The 17,692-nt window shown below is 45.7% G+C and overlaps 1 protein-coding gene across 2 annotated transcripts in view; it reads right to left on the bottom strand.

The window, feature by feature from the left end:
• Positions 1-27: 27 nt before the first annotated feature.
• Positions 28-17,692, bottom strand: part of LOC121625756 (nuclear receptor ROR-alpha A-like) — a 75,905-nt gene continuing 58,240 nt past the window's right edge. For both annotated transcript variants that reach the window (XM_041964042.1, XM_041964124.1), the window contains 10 exons: positions 10,706-10,791; positions 10,205-10,346; positions 9,314-9,582; positions 9,034-9,235; positions 6,231-6,352; positions 5,930-6,062; positions 5,278-5,385; positions 3,818-3,928; positions 3,581-3,693; positions 28-3,171 (listed from right to left, as the gene is read on the bottom strand). In XM_041964042.1, the coding sequence (XP_041819976.1) occupies positions 3,004-3,171; positions 3,581-3,693; positions 3,818-3,928; positions 5,278-5,385; positions 5,930-6,062; positions 6,231-6,352; positions 9,034-9,235; positions 9,314-9,582; positions 10,205-10,346; positions 10,706-10,791 (1,454 nt within the window). In that variant the 3' untranslated portion in view covers positions 28-3,003. The remainder of the gene's footprint in view (positions 3,172-3,580; positions 3,694-3,817; positions 3,929-5,277; positions 5,386-5,929; positions 6,063-6,230; positions 6,353-9,033; positions 9,236-9,313; positions 9,583-10,204; positions 10,347-10,705; positions 10,792-17,692) is intronic.

Raw genomic sequence — 17,692 nt, 5'->3', positions numbered from 1 at the left:
ACATACACACACACATCAGAAACAAACACACACACACACATCAGAAACACACACACACATCAGAAACAAACACACACACACACATCAGAAACACACACACACACACACACACACACACACACACACACACACTACCAGGCCAACACATGAACATTTTCAGCGCTTCATCATTCTGGAGTCTGCATAGTTTCTGTTTTATGAATTAGATTCTACGTTGCTCTTCATGCTCTTATTTCTGCAACATTGCTTTTGATTAGCTGGTTGAATCCTAAATAAATCTTTCTTCCAGTTAAACGTCATCATTCAAACATCTGTGTGGATGTGAGACTTGAGCAGTTCTAAAAGTCATATTTCTTTCTTTGATTTTTAGGACTGAAATAGTTTTTAACACACATTCAGGAGGAAATGGTTCATTTGTTGGGGACTATTTTCAGCAGCGGATTAGAAATATCAAAACAAAATCAGAAAATCAAACTATGTATTTATGAGGTGTTTTTAAAAATCTTCAGTAGGAACCAATGAGCTTGGAGCTGACGCTCACGGACAGGAAGTCAGACAGTGCCGAGCCGGACGTGTTGTTGGTTTGGCTCTGATGGACTCAGGACACCAGACTCATCTGTCCACTAACTGTTTGAGTTTTTGTTTTTCTGGTTGCTTCCAAATGTTGAACTAGAATCACCGCCTCGCTGTTGTTGGTCTCCACTAACTCATCTAACATGTGTAGTGAAGACTGAAGGAGTTTGATTAAAGGTGTTTCTCGTATATCGACATGTCTGACTCCAGTGAGAAACATGCTGTCCTCACGTAGAGACCACAGTCCAGAGGAGTCCAGAGGAGTCCAGAGGAGTCCAGAGGACTGACAGAGCTTCATCAGGTGTGTTTTGTGTGGTCGCTGTGAACTTTGACCACCAAATTTTAATCAGTTCATCCTTGTGTTCAGCTGAACATTTGAAAATGAAGAAACTCCTTCAAGGCGTTCGTGACACATCACGTTCATGAGAAAGAGACGAACAGACGGACAACCGGTAAACATAATGTCTCTGCTGCTGGAGTGGAGGCATAAAAAGATCATTAGTGGGGATCTGAAAGGATTCAGGTTGGGTAAGTGGCTTAGATTCTGGATTCAGATTTGCTGAACTGCGATCAAGCCCCAACTCTAACTGCTGCAGCCCTGAACTGCACAATAAAAGAACCTGCACTTTCCCGTCAGGGCCACCAGGTGGGGCTGCAGGCTAACTGCTGGATTAGAATGGATCAGTCGCTCTGTGGCCGATGCTGCTGTCTGCAGACTCTGTGCTGATGTTACCAGATGTAGCACAGAGGCATCAGTCAGCTGAAGGAGGAAGAGCAGCAGGAGGAGGAAGAATTAAATCAGGATCAAACTGTTTCTAAAATAAAACCAACCAACCAGCCCAGCATCATACGCTACACTACCTGTTTGAGAAAGGACACACCTGTTTAGTTTTTAAAAGTAGTAACGCCTCTGGAAGTAACTGTCACAGCCCATTTCAGGTGTTGGATCAGTCAGCTGTGTTTTGATTCGTGCAAATTGACTTTATTCATTTTGTTCATGAGATGAAAAAGTGTTTTAGGATCAGATGTTCAGTCGACTCTGAAACCACAGACAGAAAAAACCCTTTTCACACGAAGGGAATCAACAAATCGTCAAATATAACTCGAGTCAGCAGCTACAAACATGGAGTTCAAATGTGAGGACTGCAGCGTTTACGGCCCTGCTGACTGACAATCAGGTGAAAATGACATGAATGTGACTGGTTGTGTTTAAGTTAACGTTCATTAACCTGAGCGACACGTCAACCGACATCAAAAGAAGAAAACACTCGTCACAGACGACTGACCTCATTTAAACCTGGACCAGAAAAAACTGAGCGAATCAGCGGCGTTGAACCACGATGAACAAAGGAACAGAACAGGTATGTGCTCAGTTCTTCCAGGACAAGAAGAATCAGATGAGTTATCGATACGTGTCGAGTCGAAGGCGGCTGGACCTGCTGCAGATCCAGTTGTCTGCTAATCCTGCGACAACCTGGATGATTTAACAAGCGAAACCCTTCCTAAACTATGATGTACCCTCTGGAGGCTCCATCCAACCTCACAAACATTATTCAAACTCACAAAACTTTATTATCAGTTCTAGAAGAGATGTCAAAGTGTCCAAAAATACCGAATCTGTCAGATGGACTTTTGGGAAACTTGTCTGTAAAAATGACTCGGAGACATGTTTTAATGAAACGGTGCAGCCACAACATCAGAGAAGAGGGGGGGGCAAGAGCTGGGAGTAAATTTTTTGGATGAGGCGTTCACTGTCAGGGCTCGGTCACACCTGCACCTATGACAAACTGCTAATTCATACCAAGCAGGATTGTAAACCGCCTTATCAGATCTAACCTTTGAGGGGAAGGAAGTATTAGCTTGTTGCAGCATCCAGTTTTCACCCTAGTTAGCAACCTAGCTAGCTAGCTTGATGAGCTATTTTGGCTGGAATAAAGCAGCTTTAATGTTACCAGTTGGTTCATTTGCCACAGCAGTGCACCAGCTAACCGCTGGTGGTCACTACATCACCAGGCGTGAAGCTAGACCAGTTTCTGGAGGACATACAAGGGAGTTTTTCGGTGCCACTTTCTGGTGTGAGCGGACACTCAGACATGAAGCGACTGTGAGAAGAAGAGCTGATGTGTTGACAAACTGAAGCCAGGAGTGAATGCCGAAGATGTCTGTTAAAGTCAGAGGTGAATCTGATCCAGATCCACCATCCTGGATACAAGACGTGTGTTGATGCAGGTGGAGGGAAACCACCTGATTCCTCACTGCATCCAAACCAGAGCCATGAGGGGAGGAGGAGGAGCAGGAGGTGAAGATTCAATCTCTCCGGTTTTGTGGACTCAGCCGTCCGGGAGAAGTGCAGCGGTAGCCTGAGTCATCGTCCGGTCCTCCGCGGCCGTAGAAACCGCCTCGGTCCGAATGCGTCAGCACGGCTGACGTTTAGTCGACGTCGGCCTGCAGAGCGAGTTCCAGGTCGGCGCCAAACAGCTCCTTGTAGAGAGGAGGGAAGTGTGTCCTTACGACGTCGGGGTAAACAGCTCTGAACGCCGACAGCTTCTCTGTGTGCCGACTGCACAGTGAACGCAACGCCGACACCTTACATCTGAGCTGAGGAGGTGCAAGGAGAGGAGAGAGGAGATGAGGAGAGGAAACGAGAGGTTTCATGTGTTTAAATATTGTAGTTCACCATTCCACCACACGAGGGCAGTGTGTCATCTTCTAACCGCCGGTCCTCATGTCTTATGTGTGACCTCAATTGAACAGACATGTAGTGCTGGGTGGTTATGTTTATGCATTAATGCCAAGTTCATTTACGATTAATCTCAGTTAATTTAAAAATCATCTTGGTTTCCTGTCTACAGATGTCAAACCTGCAGCCAGAAACCAGGGTGGAAAATCCCACAGTGACCTGCTGCCCTCTGAGCTGTATTATCACTGTGTGTAAAGGATCCACTACTGCTACTGTAGTGTGTGTGTGTGTGCGTGTGTGCGTGTGTGCGTGCGTGCGTGTGTGCACCTTGTTCAGCAGTCCGTCCTCTCTCTGGTTCTTCTGCAGGACGTGTTGCAGAACCAGCTGAGTTCTCTGCTGCAGCTTCTCCACCTGCAGCTTCTCCTGGAGCCACGACCGGTCTGTAGCATACACACACACACACACACACACACACACACACACACACACACACACACCTTCAGCCGAAACGACAGAGTGGAACAAATGTTCTGAAGCTCAGTTGACCTGAGTGAGGCGACGTACCTGCAGAAAGCAGAACGAAGGCTGAGAACAGAGCGAGCTCGTCCTCCGACAGGTGCAGCGAACACAAGCTTTTAGCGAAGTCGAACACTGACGTGATCAAGTCATCACAACCTGGTGACACACATGCACACACACACACACACGCACACACGCACACATTCAGTGAGGTTATGATGTGAGACGCAGTGATTCAACGTTTAATCTTTTTAATGTGACTGTGGACCCAAAGATCCAACACTCACCTCCTCAGTGACAACAAGCCTGATGACAGTTCATGTCATTCAGGGAGGAAGAGGAGCTGTGCTGTCTCATTCTAACTTCTCACTGAAGAAATGAAGCAATCTGCCCTTAGCAAATGTGGTCGGTTAGTTAGCTGAGGAGCTAACGTTTGACCTGAATGATAAATTCCTCTGTGCAGGCTATGCTTGAGTAAATGAGTCTGTTTAATTAGGCCTGATTTAATTTAAAGGCCTTCAAACTAATCATGAACTACTAGTCTTACAGAAATTATTTCAGAGGAATATTTTTTTTTTCTATATCAAAAAATACAGCTAGTCTTGTGATGGGAGAGCTGCTGGTGGGATAAAAGTGTGATTCATAATTTTCAGAAAATGTCTCTGATGGAAGTACTTAGACCTTAAACTTCAGTCACAGTGGTCCCACAGTGTACAAATACTACAAGCAAAAGTCCAGCATTCAAATATACCTTGAGCCCATTACGCAGAATGTCCCATTTCAAAATGGTATAAATATATCTGTAAATTTTTGGATTCTAATTGTTTATCTGCTGGTTAGGTTGTCAATTTCCCTCCTTGGATCAATAATGTTTTTTATCTTAATCTGTAAAATGACATCATCATTTATTAGTTGACTATATTTTGTATTATTCATCAGAATCTGCAAAGTAACTTACATGTAGTGCAGTAAAAAGTCCAATATCAGCCTCTGAAATGTAGCTAAGTAGAAGTATAAAGTAGGAGAAAATGAAAATACTCAAGTGAAGTACCCCAAAGTTGTACTTTAGTACAGTACTTGAGTAGATGTACTTAGTTACTTTCCACCGTGGTCACTTTCAGACACTACAGGTCAGCCAGGAGGTCACATGGCAGAAATAATACTGAGGTGGAAATAAAAAGAGACTATGACCTGAAGAAGAGAGAGTCGCGCTGCGACGTGCTGTGACAGCCAAGCGGCAGACGACTGATGGAGCTGATGGAGGATTTTTACTGAGGCTGGAACTTTTTCCAGCTGAGTTTGTGGCCAAAGCCAAAACACAATCTTCTCCATCCCTAACCAACCTGTGTTTGAGCCTAAACCCAACCAGACCCCAACACAGAGCTGTCGCAACAAAAAGACTTCAACAAGAGCCTAAAGAAACAGAAAGTTTCGACGTATCTGCGGTTGTCTGTGGTGAAGGAGGACAGCTCATGAAGAACAGGACAGGAAGCTCCTCGCCTCACCTAACGCTCTGAAGACGTCAGGACCTGCAAATTTCCCATCGAAGTAGACGGCGTTGTTCTGAGAGTCAAACATCCGACACATTCGGACAAAGACGACCTCCAGAGAGCCTGGAAGAGAGAACGAGTTCAGTGATCTCAAATCTAACGATCGTTTAATGACTCGCTGGTCATCAGTCAGTACTGACTACAGCTGGTTTTCATTAAGAACATAACTGACAGAGCGGACGGTGTGTTTAAATCTCTCTTCTGTTCACTGCTGATGGAAAATCCAAACCTGCACCAGAGACAAAGCTAACAGCGACACACTTCTTTTTCTGTGCATGTGTTACCTGTTGAATTAATGTAGTCAATAAATCCCATAAAACAAACCACAACATGTTGGTTCGTCTCTCAGTACTGTCTGACTTCCTGTCTGTGGCTCAGCTCCAAGCTCATTGGTTCCTACTGAAGACGTAAATAATTAAAAACTGTTTCACTTCTAAAAAACTCAGTTTGTTCCAACAGCACGCCAGTTTAAACCAAACAAACGGAGGAAAAACCACATGGAGCGATCTAATGCGTGTCTGTCAGGCTGTGATGCATTCACTGTAGCTGTGGGTCTTGTCACGTGGCTTGAAGGAATCACGTTTTGACCCGTGGCGGTCTCGCTCACCAGCCTTCAGCAGCACGATCTGGTCGTTTTGACAGAGATCCATGAAGCCGTCGATGCGTTTGGCGAACTCCACCACGTACTGGATGGCCTCCGTGATCTTCACGGCGCAGAGCTGCCACATCACCTCCCGCGGCTGCACGCAACACAGCGAGCAGACGTTAAAACAGAACACGGCTGAAGCGGATTAACTCTAAAACTAAACACAGCGTCTGATAAAAGTCTGGAGAAACAGGTTCAACACAAACAGAGAGACACACAGGTGCACACAGGTGCCACAGAAAGGTAAAGGCAGCAAACACACCTTGCTCTGGTAGCCCTCCACCTCGTCCTGCAGGAAGTTCTGCCAGCTCATCTGCTGCAGCTCCTCCTTCAGGTACTGACACGTCTCCAGGTGAGACTTTGAGATGATCTGAGCCTGCTGATCTGCAGCGAAACACACGACAGCGAGCTGGTGATCCAGGCCGGACTAACGAACGCACTCAGGCCATAATGACTGAAAGACATCGACAGCTCCACCGGTGCACGTGATGATGACGAGCCAGCGGTGGAGCAGCGGGTGAAGTTCATCCTGCAGGAATGTTTGCTTTGACCAGAGTTACAGTGAATGTCTGCAGGATCTGCTCATATCGTCTATCTGCAGTTTAATGCTAATCAAACTGCTTTAATTCATTCAGGGTGTACAGACTGCCAAACTAAACGGCAGCGATTGAACCATTCCAACCTTTAACAGTGTTACTGTGGGACAAAGTTTAGCTTGCCTGAAGCGCCGCCTCAGCACTTCCCGTACACCCAAGAACACCAACGGGACCGCCTGGAGGCTCGACACGCTGCTCCTTGTTCCAGAGTCAGACAGTCGACTCGGTGCTTGTTAGCCCGTTAGCCTCTGGCAGAGCGAGCAGAGACTCTGCTGCCGGTTGGCTGGTAGTTAGACAACTTTTTGTGCCTGTTAGAGTCGATAATTGTCGCTTTTTGATTTGTCTCCAGGTAAATTCTCATTTCTGCTACTATAATAATACAAGATGCAAACGTGTTGGCAGATTATTTACAGGTAGCATCAACACAATTATCACATTATCACAACAGTTTCAGATGGTTTTATCTTGATGTGGCTCACTAACACATGCACACGTTTGACGATTAACAAGATGTTCATGTGTTTGGAGGTCAGGACGCCGACACAACACCTGAACTTCCTGTCAGCATTTCCCACACCTGCTCTGCGTTCATGATGTTTTAAATCTCAAGTCTACTACGGCACACGAGAGGAGTTTAGTCCTCTCGCCACATTTTGTGTGAACAAAATGTTTGTGAAGCAGCTCCGAGAGGAAACGAAGCCAAAAGGAAAACACAGTAACTGTCGTTCTGCTCAGCTTCTCTCTGCATGAATGAATGAATATGAAACAACACCAGAGACCAAAACAACAGGGCACAAAAACACAGTCAGCTGATGCAGCTTCTGCATCCAGGGTGGGGGTGGGGGTGGGGGTGATGGGGGTGGAGAGGTATTATGATAAATGCTTTTGTCAAAGAAAAAAAATCAGTGAATAAAGAAATTCTCCAGGGAGAAGAAAGAGATGATTTCCCCCATCGAGTGCCCCGCCACGTCCCACTTGGCCCTAATTAACAGGCAGCTAATTACCACACAGAGATTTTAATGAGCTCTGAAGATGAGTTTCCAGCCTGCTGCTATTTTAAACCACCTTTCTGCCCCACAGTGACTCTTCTTATTCCTGCTCCTCTTCTTCTTTCAAGATGTTTCCTCATCTTCTCTGTTTGGTTTCCCTCCAGCTTTCTGCAGCCGCGTGCCGCATCTTTTCTGTTTCAGAGCACCACCACACAGACTTTGTGCCCATGATGGGGGGGTCACGGTGGGCCTCCGCCCACTGACCTGCACTCCTGTGAACTGAGCAGTCACTGATACTTACACTGCAGTCCTCCATCCAGAATTTAAAAGTAAGAGTTATTATTAACATGTCTGCAGCCAACCAATCACATCCATCCATCCATGCTCTTCGTCTGGACTCTCCAGAAACATTTTGCAGCTCCTCCTGGGGGATCCCGACATGCTCAACCAGCTAGATGAGATGTATTGTCCCTCCTGCGTGTTGTGGGTCTCCAACCAGTTGGACAGTCCCGGTCGACTTCAAAAGAATGCACCCATGATGCATCGGGATCAGATGTCCAAACCACCTCAGCTGGCTGCTTTCGACGTGGTTCAGGAGTCCAAACCGGCAGCTGGCTCGCTCGGCTCTGCACATCTGAATGTTGTTTCCTGTGGTTTTACATTAGTGACAGAGTGATCTTCATCTGTACAACAGCACCTTCCTCTGTGGAAACCTTCAGGACCTGAGATGGACTTCAAACACAGCTTCAATCATCACAGGATGTACTTCCTGCCTGAGCCCAGGACGTTCTGCACAGGACGGATCCAGTCTGCTCCATGCACATCCATCCGGACGAGAACAGACTGCAGAGGACGACTGCTGGGGGAGTGCCCTCCTCAGGCTTTTGGATTATTTTTTTTATCTTTCTTTGTATTTGCTCACATACATGACCAATAAAGATTATTGTGATTGTGATTCACACTGATCTTCATCACCTTCTCCGTCCACTCGCGAGACTGGGTGTTAATATTTGTCTATAATCCGCAAATTCCCTGATTGTGTCCAATGACGATGATTTTAAATGTTATTTTTATTTTTTCATGTGTGGTGCCCACAGTATGATTCGAGTATGACTAATGAGGGAGAGATGATGATGGTTAAAGCAGGTTCATCCACCAAACTCCACACCTACGACCCCCCCGTAACGTTTTAAAGGGCCGTTCCAGCAACATAGTGCTGAAGTGCGGAGACTTGCGAGAGAGGCAGAGATATCCTGACGTCAAACACTGGATCCTACATTTCCCACAATGCAACACACTTCCATCCTTCAGATTCAGAGTCTTCATTCTGTTTTAAATATAAGATGAACCAAACTGGAAAAGAGACCAGAGACAGTTTGTGGAAAGACACTGACCCTGTTTCATGTCCCCCTCATGTCTGTCCCACTCCTCCTCCTCTACCTCCACCTTCCTCCCCACTCTGCCTTTCCCTCCATCTCACCGAGCTCCGCCATGGACGCAGTGGGCGACGTGTCTCCGTTGCTGAAGGAGCAGTACGGGAAGAAGTTGTTACTGGATCCGTAGTCGCACAGCGGCTCCGGTTTGATGCCGTTAATATCGAGCCCCGACTGGTCCGGGGAGGGCTGGAAGTCCAGGTAGAAGCCACCACCTCCTCCGTCTCCTCCTCCTCCTCCAGAGTCTGCCTGTTAGTGGAAGAGAAGGCCGACATTTACAGACTGGACCGAGTGCAAACACGTCTGAAAATATAAAAACCCACGGACCTTTGAGGACACTGATCCTCCTTCAGGTGAGTTTTGTTCCACGTAGCCCCCCAGCTCATCGGGCAGCTCCGTGAGGCCCGTGGAGGAGAGGCAGTAGTGAGGGGACAGCGGCTCGGAGTCGCCCGGGCTCGGGCTGCTGAGGCTGGGGTGGGACAGGAGGAGGGGGCCCTGCTGCTGCTGCTGCTGCTGCTGCTGCTGCAGGCGGTGTTTCTGCACCTCAGCGTACAAACTGTCCCGCTGCTTCTTGGACATGCGACCGAACTTTACAGCTGTGAAGGGGGAGGGGGCCAAGAAAACTGTGTCAGTGATTCATTCAGTGTTTTATAACATAAACATTTTCAAAATACAACATCACGATCCTGACTGGACACATTTAACTACGAAGTCTACTCGTCCACAGAACGCCCCGCTGCTGGAGACGCGTGGAGGACGGAGCAAATACGTGGCGGTGAAAATCAACAGATCCCTTTCAGGTTCTGACTCTGACACTGACTCGAGTGACATCACTTGAGGACATTCATCACACAGCTCCCTCTGAGACACTGAAGGCTTTTTACAACATCATTCATGTATGTTGAACTCCAACACCTGGAAAACACGCTGAGGAGTTCCTCTCTAACGCCGCCGCTCTGACCCACAGCTCCTGCTGAGGGTGTAGCAGCAGGTCGGAGTCGACTCTGAACTATCTGCAGGTTTTTGTGAGAGAAGCACAATTTTTGCTTCCAGGTTTTTTCTCCTCTTCTGATTTGTATTTCTGTTCGCTGAACCTTTTAAGGGTTTGTAATTTATTCTCAGTTTGAGCAAACAGCAGCTGGACCCAGCTGAGTTCACAGGCTAACATCTGTTTCCGCAGGTGAGAGCGTGCGTGTGTGTGAAGTGTGTGCGTCTCACCGTCGCGGGACATGCCCACAGCCAGACATTTCTGCAGGCGGCAGTGTTGGCAGCGGTTGCGGCTCGTCCGGTCGATCAGACAGTTTTTCTGCCGAGGACACGAGTAGGCGGCGTTACTCTGCTGACTCCGCCTGAAGAAACCCTGAGAGACGAGGAGACAGTTCCACCTGAATACACCTGGACCCCCCCCCTCTCAGGTAAATAACTGAAACAGGCACATTCATTCATGACAGATGGGTAACATCATCTGTTGAGGCGGTCTTGGCTGATCCTGGTGCGTTCATGGACCTGGTTCAGCAGATATTTTTCTTTCCAGGTCAGACAGAATTGATTCGTCCGTTTACGAAGTGACGAAATAAAAGAAACAAGACTGAAGAGTGAAGACGCTGAATTATAAGAGATGAACCGTACAGCGATGGAACATTAAATCTACCTGAGAGGAGGCGGGACCTTCATGCTCAACAGGAAGTGAGATGATGAAGAGGAGCAGGCGAAGCTTACCTTACAGCCCTCACAGGTGATCACTCCGTAGTGGATCCCTGAGGATTTATCTCCGCAGATCTTACAGGGAATGATTTCAATCTGAGCTGCAGACAGAGAGACAGCACGTTAGTCAGCAGCGGCGTTCAACCACAGGCCGCCATGACGATGATTGACAGCTTCCCCGTTAATAAGAGCTCAACACAAACAGTCTCACACTGCTCACATCCCGAATCATTCACAGCCAGAAGCTCTGAAACAACGACAACAGCAGAAGTTCTGACTCCGCCTGGGATTCACACACCTGAAGCAGACAGACACGACGAGGACACGTCCACCCAGAACGAGGGGCTCAGACTAACCGGCTGTCATGTGTTTAACTGATAACTAATGACCAACTGACCTGAAAGCAAACCAGACCGTTTGTCTCGACTGAACCAGCTGCTGATTTCAGGAAGTCATAAAAACATTAAACCAACAGTAATCAGGATATTTTACACATCAACCAACCGACATCAGCAAAAATAAAAATACACACTGGAGTTGTGATAAAAAATAAGACTCTGTCCATAAATCAGAGGTGAGAACAGTTACAAGTTGTTTTAGTTGATTCTTCGTTGATCAGAAAATCTTTTAAAAGCTTTTATTTCATCAAACTGAAGTCAAAAACATTTTAAAGTCTTTGTTTAGTTTGAACATTTCTTGGTGCTTATTGGCCGACACACAGTGGGAAGTGTTCAGACTCTCTTTCTCATCACAGCTTTTATTTTGAAACTCGTCATCGAGCTCTGGTGCATCTTCTGTCAACAGACCTGCAGAGGCTCCTCCACCTGGACCAATCAGATTCATCGAACATAATGAGGCTCATACCTGTCTGACTGACTGACTGTCTGTTTGACTGTCTGACTGACTGACTGTCTGACTGTTTGACTGACTGACTGACTGACTGTCTGACTGACTGACTGACTGACTGTTTGACTGACTGACTGACTGACTGACTGTCTGACTGTTTGACTGACTGTCTGTTTGACTGACTGACTGACTGTCTGACTGTCTGACTGACTGTCTGACTGTATGACTGACTGACTGTCTGACTGTCTGACTGACTGACTGACTGACTGTCTGACTGACTGTCTGACTGTATGACTGACTGACTGACTGACTGTCTGACTGTATGACTGACTGACTGACTGACTAACTGACTGACTGTCTGACTGACTGACTGACTGACTGTCTGTTTGACTGACTGACTGTCTGACTGACTGTCTGTGTATTTATACACTCAGCAGTTTGTAACAGCTCAGCTCTGAGCTGCTATATTTAGCAGAGGTAAGTTATGTAAGTGTGCATGAACACACACACACACACACACACCACACACACACACACTTGGGGGGGGGGGGGGGGTGAAGGATCATCTCTCAGCTGTTTGTCTGCAGCACAATAACAACCTTCACTCTCTTGTCTGTTTAAAGAATCTGATCCTGGATCAGATTTATCTGGTTCATCTTTTTTCCGACTAGTTGTCAAGCTGCTCAGAGTCACCGAGTCAGGATCTGAGCAGGTGTGAAATATCTGCTGCTGAACAATGAACAGAACAGATGACCTTTGACCTTCATCGTTCTATCCTCTGAGACAGGCAGGTCAAACCGATTCCATAAAGGGCCGTGTGGCTGCAGGTTTTCGTTCCAACCAAGGAGGAGACCACCAGGCCAACCAATCAACATCGAGGGATCAGTTAGTAATCAGCTGAAGACTGAGATGAGCTGATTGATTCCAGCCTGGTGTGCTCCTGGACTCAGTTTGACTTCCTGCTCTCAAACGTCTGTGTGAAGTGTGTCATAATGAACATTTGAATTCTTGAGTTATGGTCAAAAATGTGTGTGTGAGGTCACAGCGACCTTTGACCTCTGACCACCAAATTGTCATCAGTTCATGCTGGAGTCAAAGTGAACGATTGAGACTAATGTGAAGAAATTTCCTGAAGGTGTTCCTGAGATATCGTACCGACGGACAACCGGCGTGGAGGCATGAAAACAAAACACAAAGCGGCCCAGAATCCAACCAAGGAGCCAATCAGCTGTCAGGTCCTACCGCTAACACGCAAATCAACCAATCAGAGCCCAGATTCTGTCATTGTGTGAACCAAGTGACAAATTAGCACACATAACTTTCCCACCTGACCCGGCGAATGAAGATCAACCTGATCACACCTGGACTCAAACACAGCAGGACTCAGACGAACTCCAGCACCGTGTGTGTGTGTGTGTGCGCGTGTGTGTCAAATCATTAAATTTTAGGGTCCATCTAAGCTTGTGGTTGGTGTTCGTCAGAATTCAGAAATATTAATTATATGATTAAAACCAAGAGACATGAAATAAATTCTACATCTCTTCTGAAGGTGCAGCTCTGACATCACTGCAAGCAGCCAAGTGACTAATGATTGACAGGTAAAACATTATTATACCTTAAAGTGTTTCCAGAATATTTGTGTTTGAATGATCACTGAAGTCTGTAGCTGTGATGGTTTAAAGCTTGTAAAGCTTTAAAGGTTTTGGTTTTGATGTATAAATAAAGTTTTTTCAGTTCAGTGCTGAGACAGAGAGGTCCCCTCTATGGTCAGTGGACAGGAGCGAGGCATTCATGTCCCCCCACGTTCTTCAGAATGATCAGAAGCTGTGGAACACGGTGTAGAACGACAGTCCGCTGCTGAGGGAGGCGGAGAACATCTGAAACGCTCACTGTTCATCACTCGCTATTCACCGCAGATCAGCACCTCCAGACCAAAGTGCCCTTTAAAAAATAAAATTCTCACGTGTTGCTGTGGACTACGTGTACCACATGACTGTTTATGGTCGTTACCATGGCAACGGCAGGTGCACACGATGCCCACAAGCCAGACGTATCGAATGCGGTCGTGTCACTGTCTGAAGAGGCGGCGGTTAGCGTGAGTTTCAGTATCAGTCAGGTGTGAAAACATCGACCCTCTGTGACCACAGAAACTCCAGTTCTGAGCCGAAAACGACTGACTGGCTGTTTTCAGAGGGACAGAAGACTCGACGTCATGTTACGGGTCGACGTTAAGTTAGAGCTGGGTTCAGAGCCGGTTCTGAATGTGATCATCTGTCATTAGCACAGTTAGCTGTTTGTGTTTGTCGCTGATAATCACACTGAGGGCATTCCCGTCCCTGTTTTCACGCATTTCAGAAACAATTAAAGTCTAAACCAGGGGTCACCAACTCGGTGCCCACGGGCACCAGGTCACCCGCAGCCTCCACATCAGTCGCCCGTAAGCCAGTTCTAAAAATAGCACTAATCACGAATTAGCTCTGTCTAAAATTTTATTTAATTGGGTTGCTATTCTTTTTGAATTACATTTACAGTGATGAAAATTTAAAAACGAATACATAGAAACGTAAAAAAAATGTATGTCATAAAAAAAGTTTAATGTACGAACTCTGACGTAGTCTGGGTCGGAGGTCAGTCTAGTGCGCATGACAAACCAGCTTTGCTGAGATGAGCTCGTGAGCGCTGCAAAGACGAGGAGACGAACGTGTTTTCTACCCACAAAAACAGCAGAAAAAAGGAAGAAAACTTCTCATTTTCACAGTGAATGGGAGGAAGAGTTCTTTTTACTAACGTGAAAGAAAACTGTCTCATTTGCGGTGCGACGGCTAAGCGGCACAACGTGGAGAGACACTTCAGTACATGTCACAAAAAATACCAATAAAAACTGTTAGTGGCTAGTAAAAACTGAAAAAGATTTCCTGCAAAATGTGGAAGTGATCATTTGAAAATGAAACAGTTGGATATTGCATATTGAAATGTATCTGTTTCCTACCTTGTTTAATCATTCTGAATAACTATTGTGATGGATCATCAGCGATCAGTGTCTCCACATAGAATATCATTAATAATAACATAAAATAAAGGTACACTGTGTAACTTTGTTATTTCAGAAGTGTATTATCAAAGTGGTAGCCCTTTGCATTACTCAGTGCCCTTGAATAAGCTCTTAGTTTCAAAAAGGTTGGTGACCCCTGGTCTAAATGCTACAAACTGTGTGATACGAAACATTTCAGCGGAAACAGATTCAGTGAATTCATGTTTTTCACAACGATAAAAGAAACATTGATTTTAATAAAAAAAGATTTCACATTTTGAGAACATTTAATCTCTTATAGCTGACAGTCTGATGTTCAGATTGACTCCACACTAATGTGAAGCTACATCCAGCAGCCAGTTAGCTTAGCTAGCCTAGCATGACATGAAATCCACCAACCAGCTCTGCTGAAGCTTCTTTCATCTGTGCAGCGTTTTGTGACGGACTGCTGACTTTAAACATTACCTTATTGCTCTTATTGTGTGTGTGCACATGAAAAAAGGCTCACACATACACACCAAATGATGCAAACACACACACACACAGACACACACACACTGGTGCAGTTTCCTCGCTGTAGTAATTAGCTCTCTGAGTGTTAATCCCCTCTGAATTCTGCATTTCAACATCAAAGACGGCGTTCAACAAAGCCACCGCCTGAAATTAGAGCTGATCTGAGCGCAGCAGATATTTATACTCTCAGAAACACCTGCTTTGTTTCTCTAAGTCGTCCTCAGGCTCACTGGAGGAGCTGTGAAGGCTTCAGGTTTCTTCTTCTCCGGCCGACCGAGTGATGGAGAAAGACAGGAAGTCTGTCTCATGACAGAACGATGATGGAAGTTAAACTGTGTTGAGCTGGTTTCAAGTCCTATCCAATAAAAAACAAAATGCATTTCCTTCATTAGTTCTGGTTCTGAAGCACCAGAAGCGTGAAGCAGAGAGAATGAACACTGGAAATCAGGAATGTTCAATGAAAATATCAGCTTGCTCCTCCAGATGTCACTTAAATTCTTGTGTTTTACTGTCGATGTGCATTAAAGAAACAGTTTTAGATTCTAGTTTGCCAGGTTGTGTCCTGGTTCCTCAGATGCTCAAACGTTAGCCGGGAGCAGCGATCAGCTGGGAGTTAGCAGAAAACAAAAGGAGACATACATGACGAGTGGTCACAAGACAAAAAATCACTGGTCCAGAGGAATGCTTTGGCAAGAGCAGGGGTGTTGAACCCCTGGTCTCTGGGTCATATATGGTCCATGTGATCATTTAATCCTGGGAGGCAATTCAGCAATACAAAATGTATTAGTTTTGTTCAGCAATAAAAGTAATAACACACCAACATATTCTTCAATGTGGTCCCTGAATGCAACACAGGTAGCATCTGATATCACTGCATCAGCAAAATACGAACCAGAGTGTCTCAGATAGTTTGTGTGGACGAGCTCAGACCGATGAAGAAGAATCTACAAACAGCTGAACTGACGGAGCTCCTGCATGAAGTTAACACTCATCGGTGGAGTTTGATGCTCAACAAGCAGCTTCCACAGACCACAATCTGATAGAGACGCTGTTCTGCAGGCAGGTGTGGATTTAAGGGGGAACTATGGGTTGAACCCAGAAGCAGACACAAGGGCGTAGATATAATTTAACAAATGTATTTAACACAAGGAACACCAAGGAAAACCAAAACTCAGGAAACTACACACACTAGGGTAAAAGGGACTACACATAAAACGAGGGCAACACCAGGAAACGCAAGACAAGACTAGGACAACACAAGAAACTTACTAACACAGAAAGCAACTGGGCTTTAGACAAAGACAAGACTTGGAACAAACGTAGGCTGTGGCGTGGGTAAAAAACAAAAACAAATTTGACTAAAACACTAGGGCTACAAAACTAGAAAACCAACAACGCTCCCAAAGGAGGAAAACTCAAGGGGCTATGAAAACAGAACTGACCAACTGAAAGAACTAGATATGAAAAACTAACAACTCAAAAGTAATCAAACAGAAAATCGCTCTTAACGAGGAGAACAAATCGGTTAAGCTATAACTATAAAAGGAAAACAGAAACTAAGTTATTAACTTCACAAACAAATAACACTCATGAAAGGACTTTGGCATGGAAACTCAAACTAACAAGGGAAACGCAGACAACACTAAGGACGGTGGAACACTAACAGAGAACAAGGCAAGAAACAAACTTACTGGAACTGTGGCAAATAAAAGACAAGGGCAAACCAAGAAGACATTCACGTAAATCACGCTGCGGACATGAACAAAGAAAACACAACAAAGAACACTCATTTAAAGGACAATGGCTATGGCTATGGCAAGGGACCGTAGACAACAAGGAATCACAGACAACGACCTGGGCGAGACACGGACTTAAATACACAGGGCAGGAACACTAATGACACACAGGTGGAAACAATCAGACAATCACAAGGATGGGAAAACACAGGAAGTAAAGTAACCTAAAGACACATAACATGAACCTTCAAAATAAAACAGGATGTGACAAAAACCAGGCAAAGACAACACACAAGGGAAAACTTAACAAAAAAACGGCATGCACGGCACGGGTCATGACAGCTGCTGCTGAGACAAGACTGACTGACCCAAACCTGGAAAACCACCACCATCATCATCATCATCATCATCATCATCATCATCATCACTACCATCTGACATCAGACGCCTCATCAAAGAGAAGCAGTGCCAGTCATCGCAGAGGCTGCTGTGATGTTGGTCAGGGTTATGGTGGTGTTATAAAAACTGAAACGAGCCTCGATGTGAATTTTACACTGAATGAACTCGAATTAAGTCAACATATCAGGATACCGCAGCGATAATTACTGTACTGATTCTGTCTGAATATCTTGACCTCCAGCTCAGACCTTTGGTTCAATGAGTGAGATGTGACGGCATCCCATCTCCGTCCTTCCTCCTCCTCCTCCTCCTCTCTGTCAAACTGTTGCAATGACTCGTCAGCCGGCAGCCATCAAACACACAGAAAGCTTTCATGTTCGTCAGCATCTGTTCAGCTGAGCGTCTCCTGCACAAACATCGTCAAACACCGCCGCCGCCGCCGTTTGTGAGTCAGTTTAATCAGACGACCTCTGTATG

Source organism: Chelmon rostratus, chromosome 1 (genome assembly GCF_017976325.1).
Source record: "Chelmon rostratus isolate fCheRos1 chromosome 1, fCheRos1.pri, whole genome shotgun sequence".
NCBI lineage: Eukaryota > Metazoa > Chordata > Actinopteri > Chaetodontiformes > Chaetodontidae > Chelmon > Chelmon rostratus.
The sequence above is the reverse complement of the archived record's forward strand: the minus strand, read 5'-3'. Positions and strand labels throughout refer to the sequence as shown.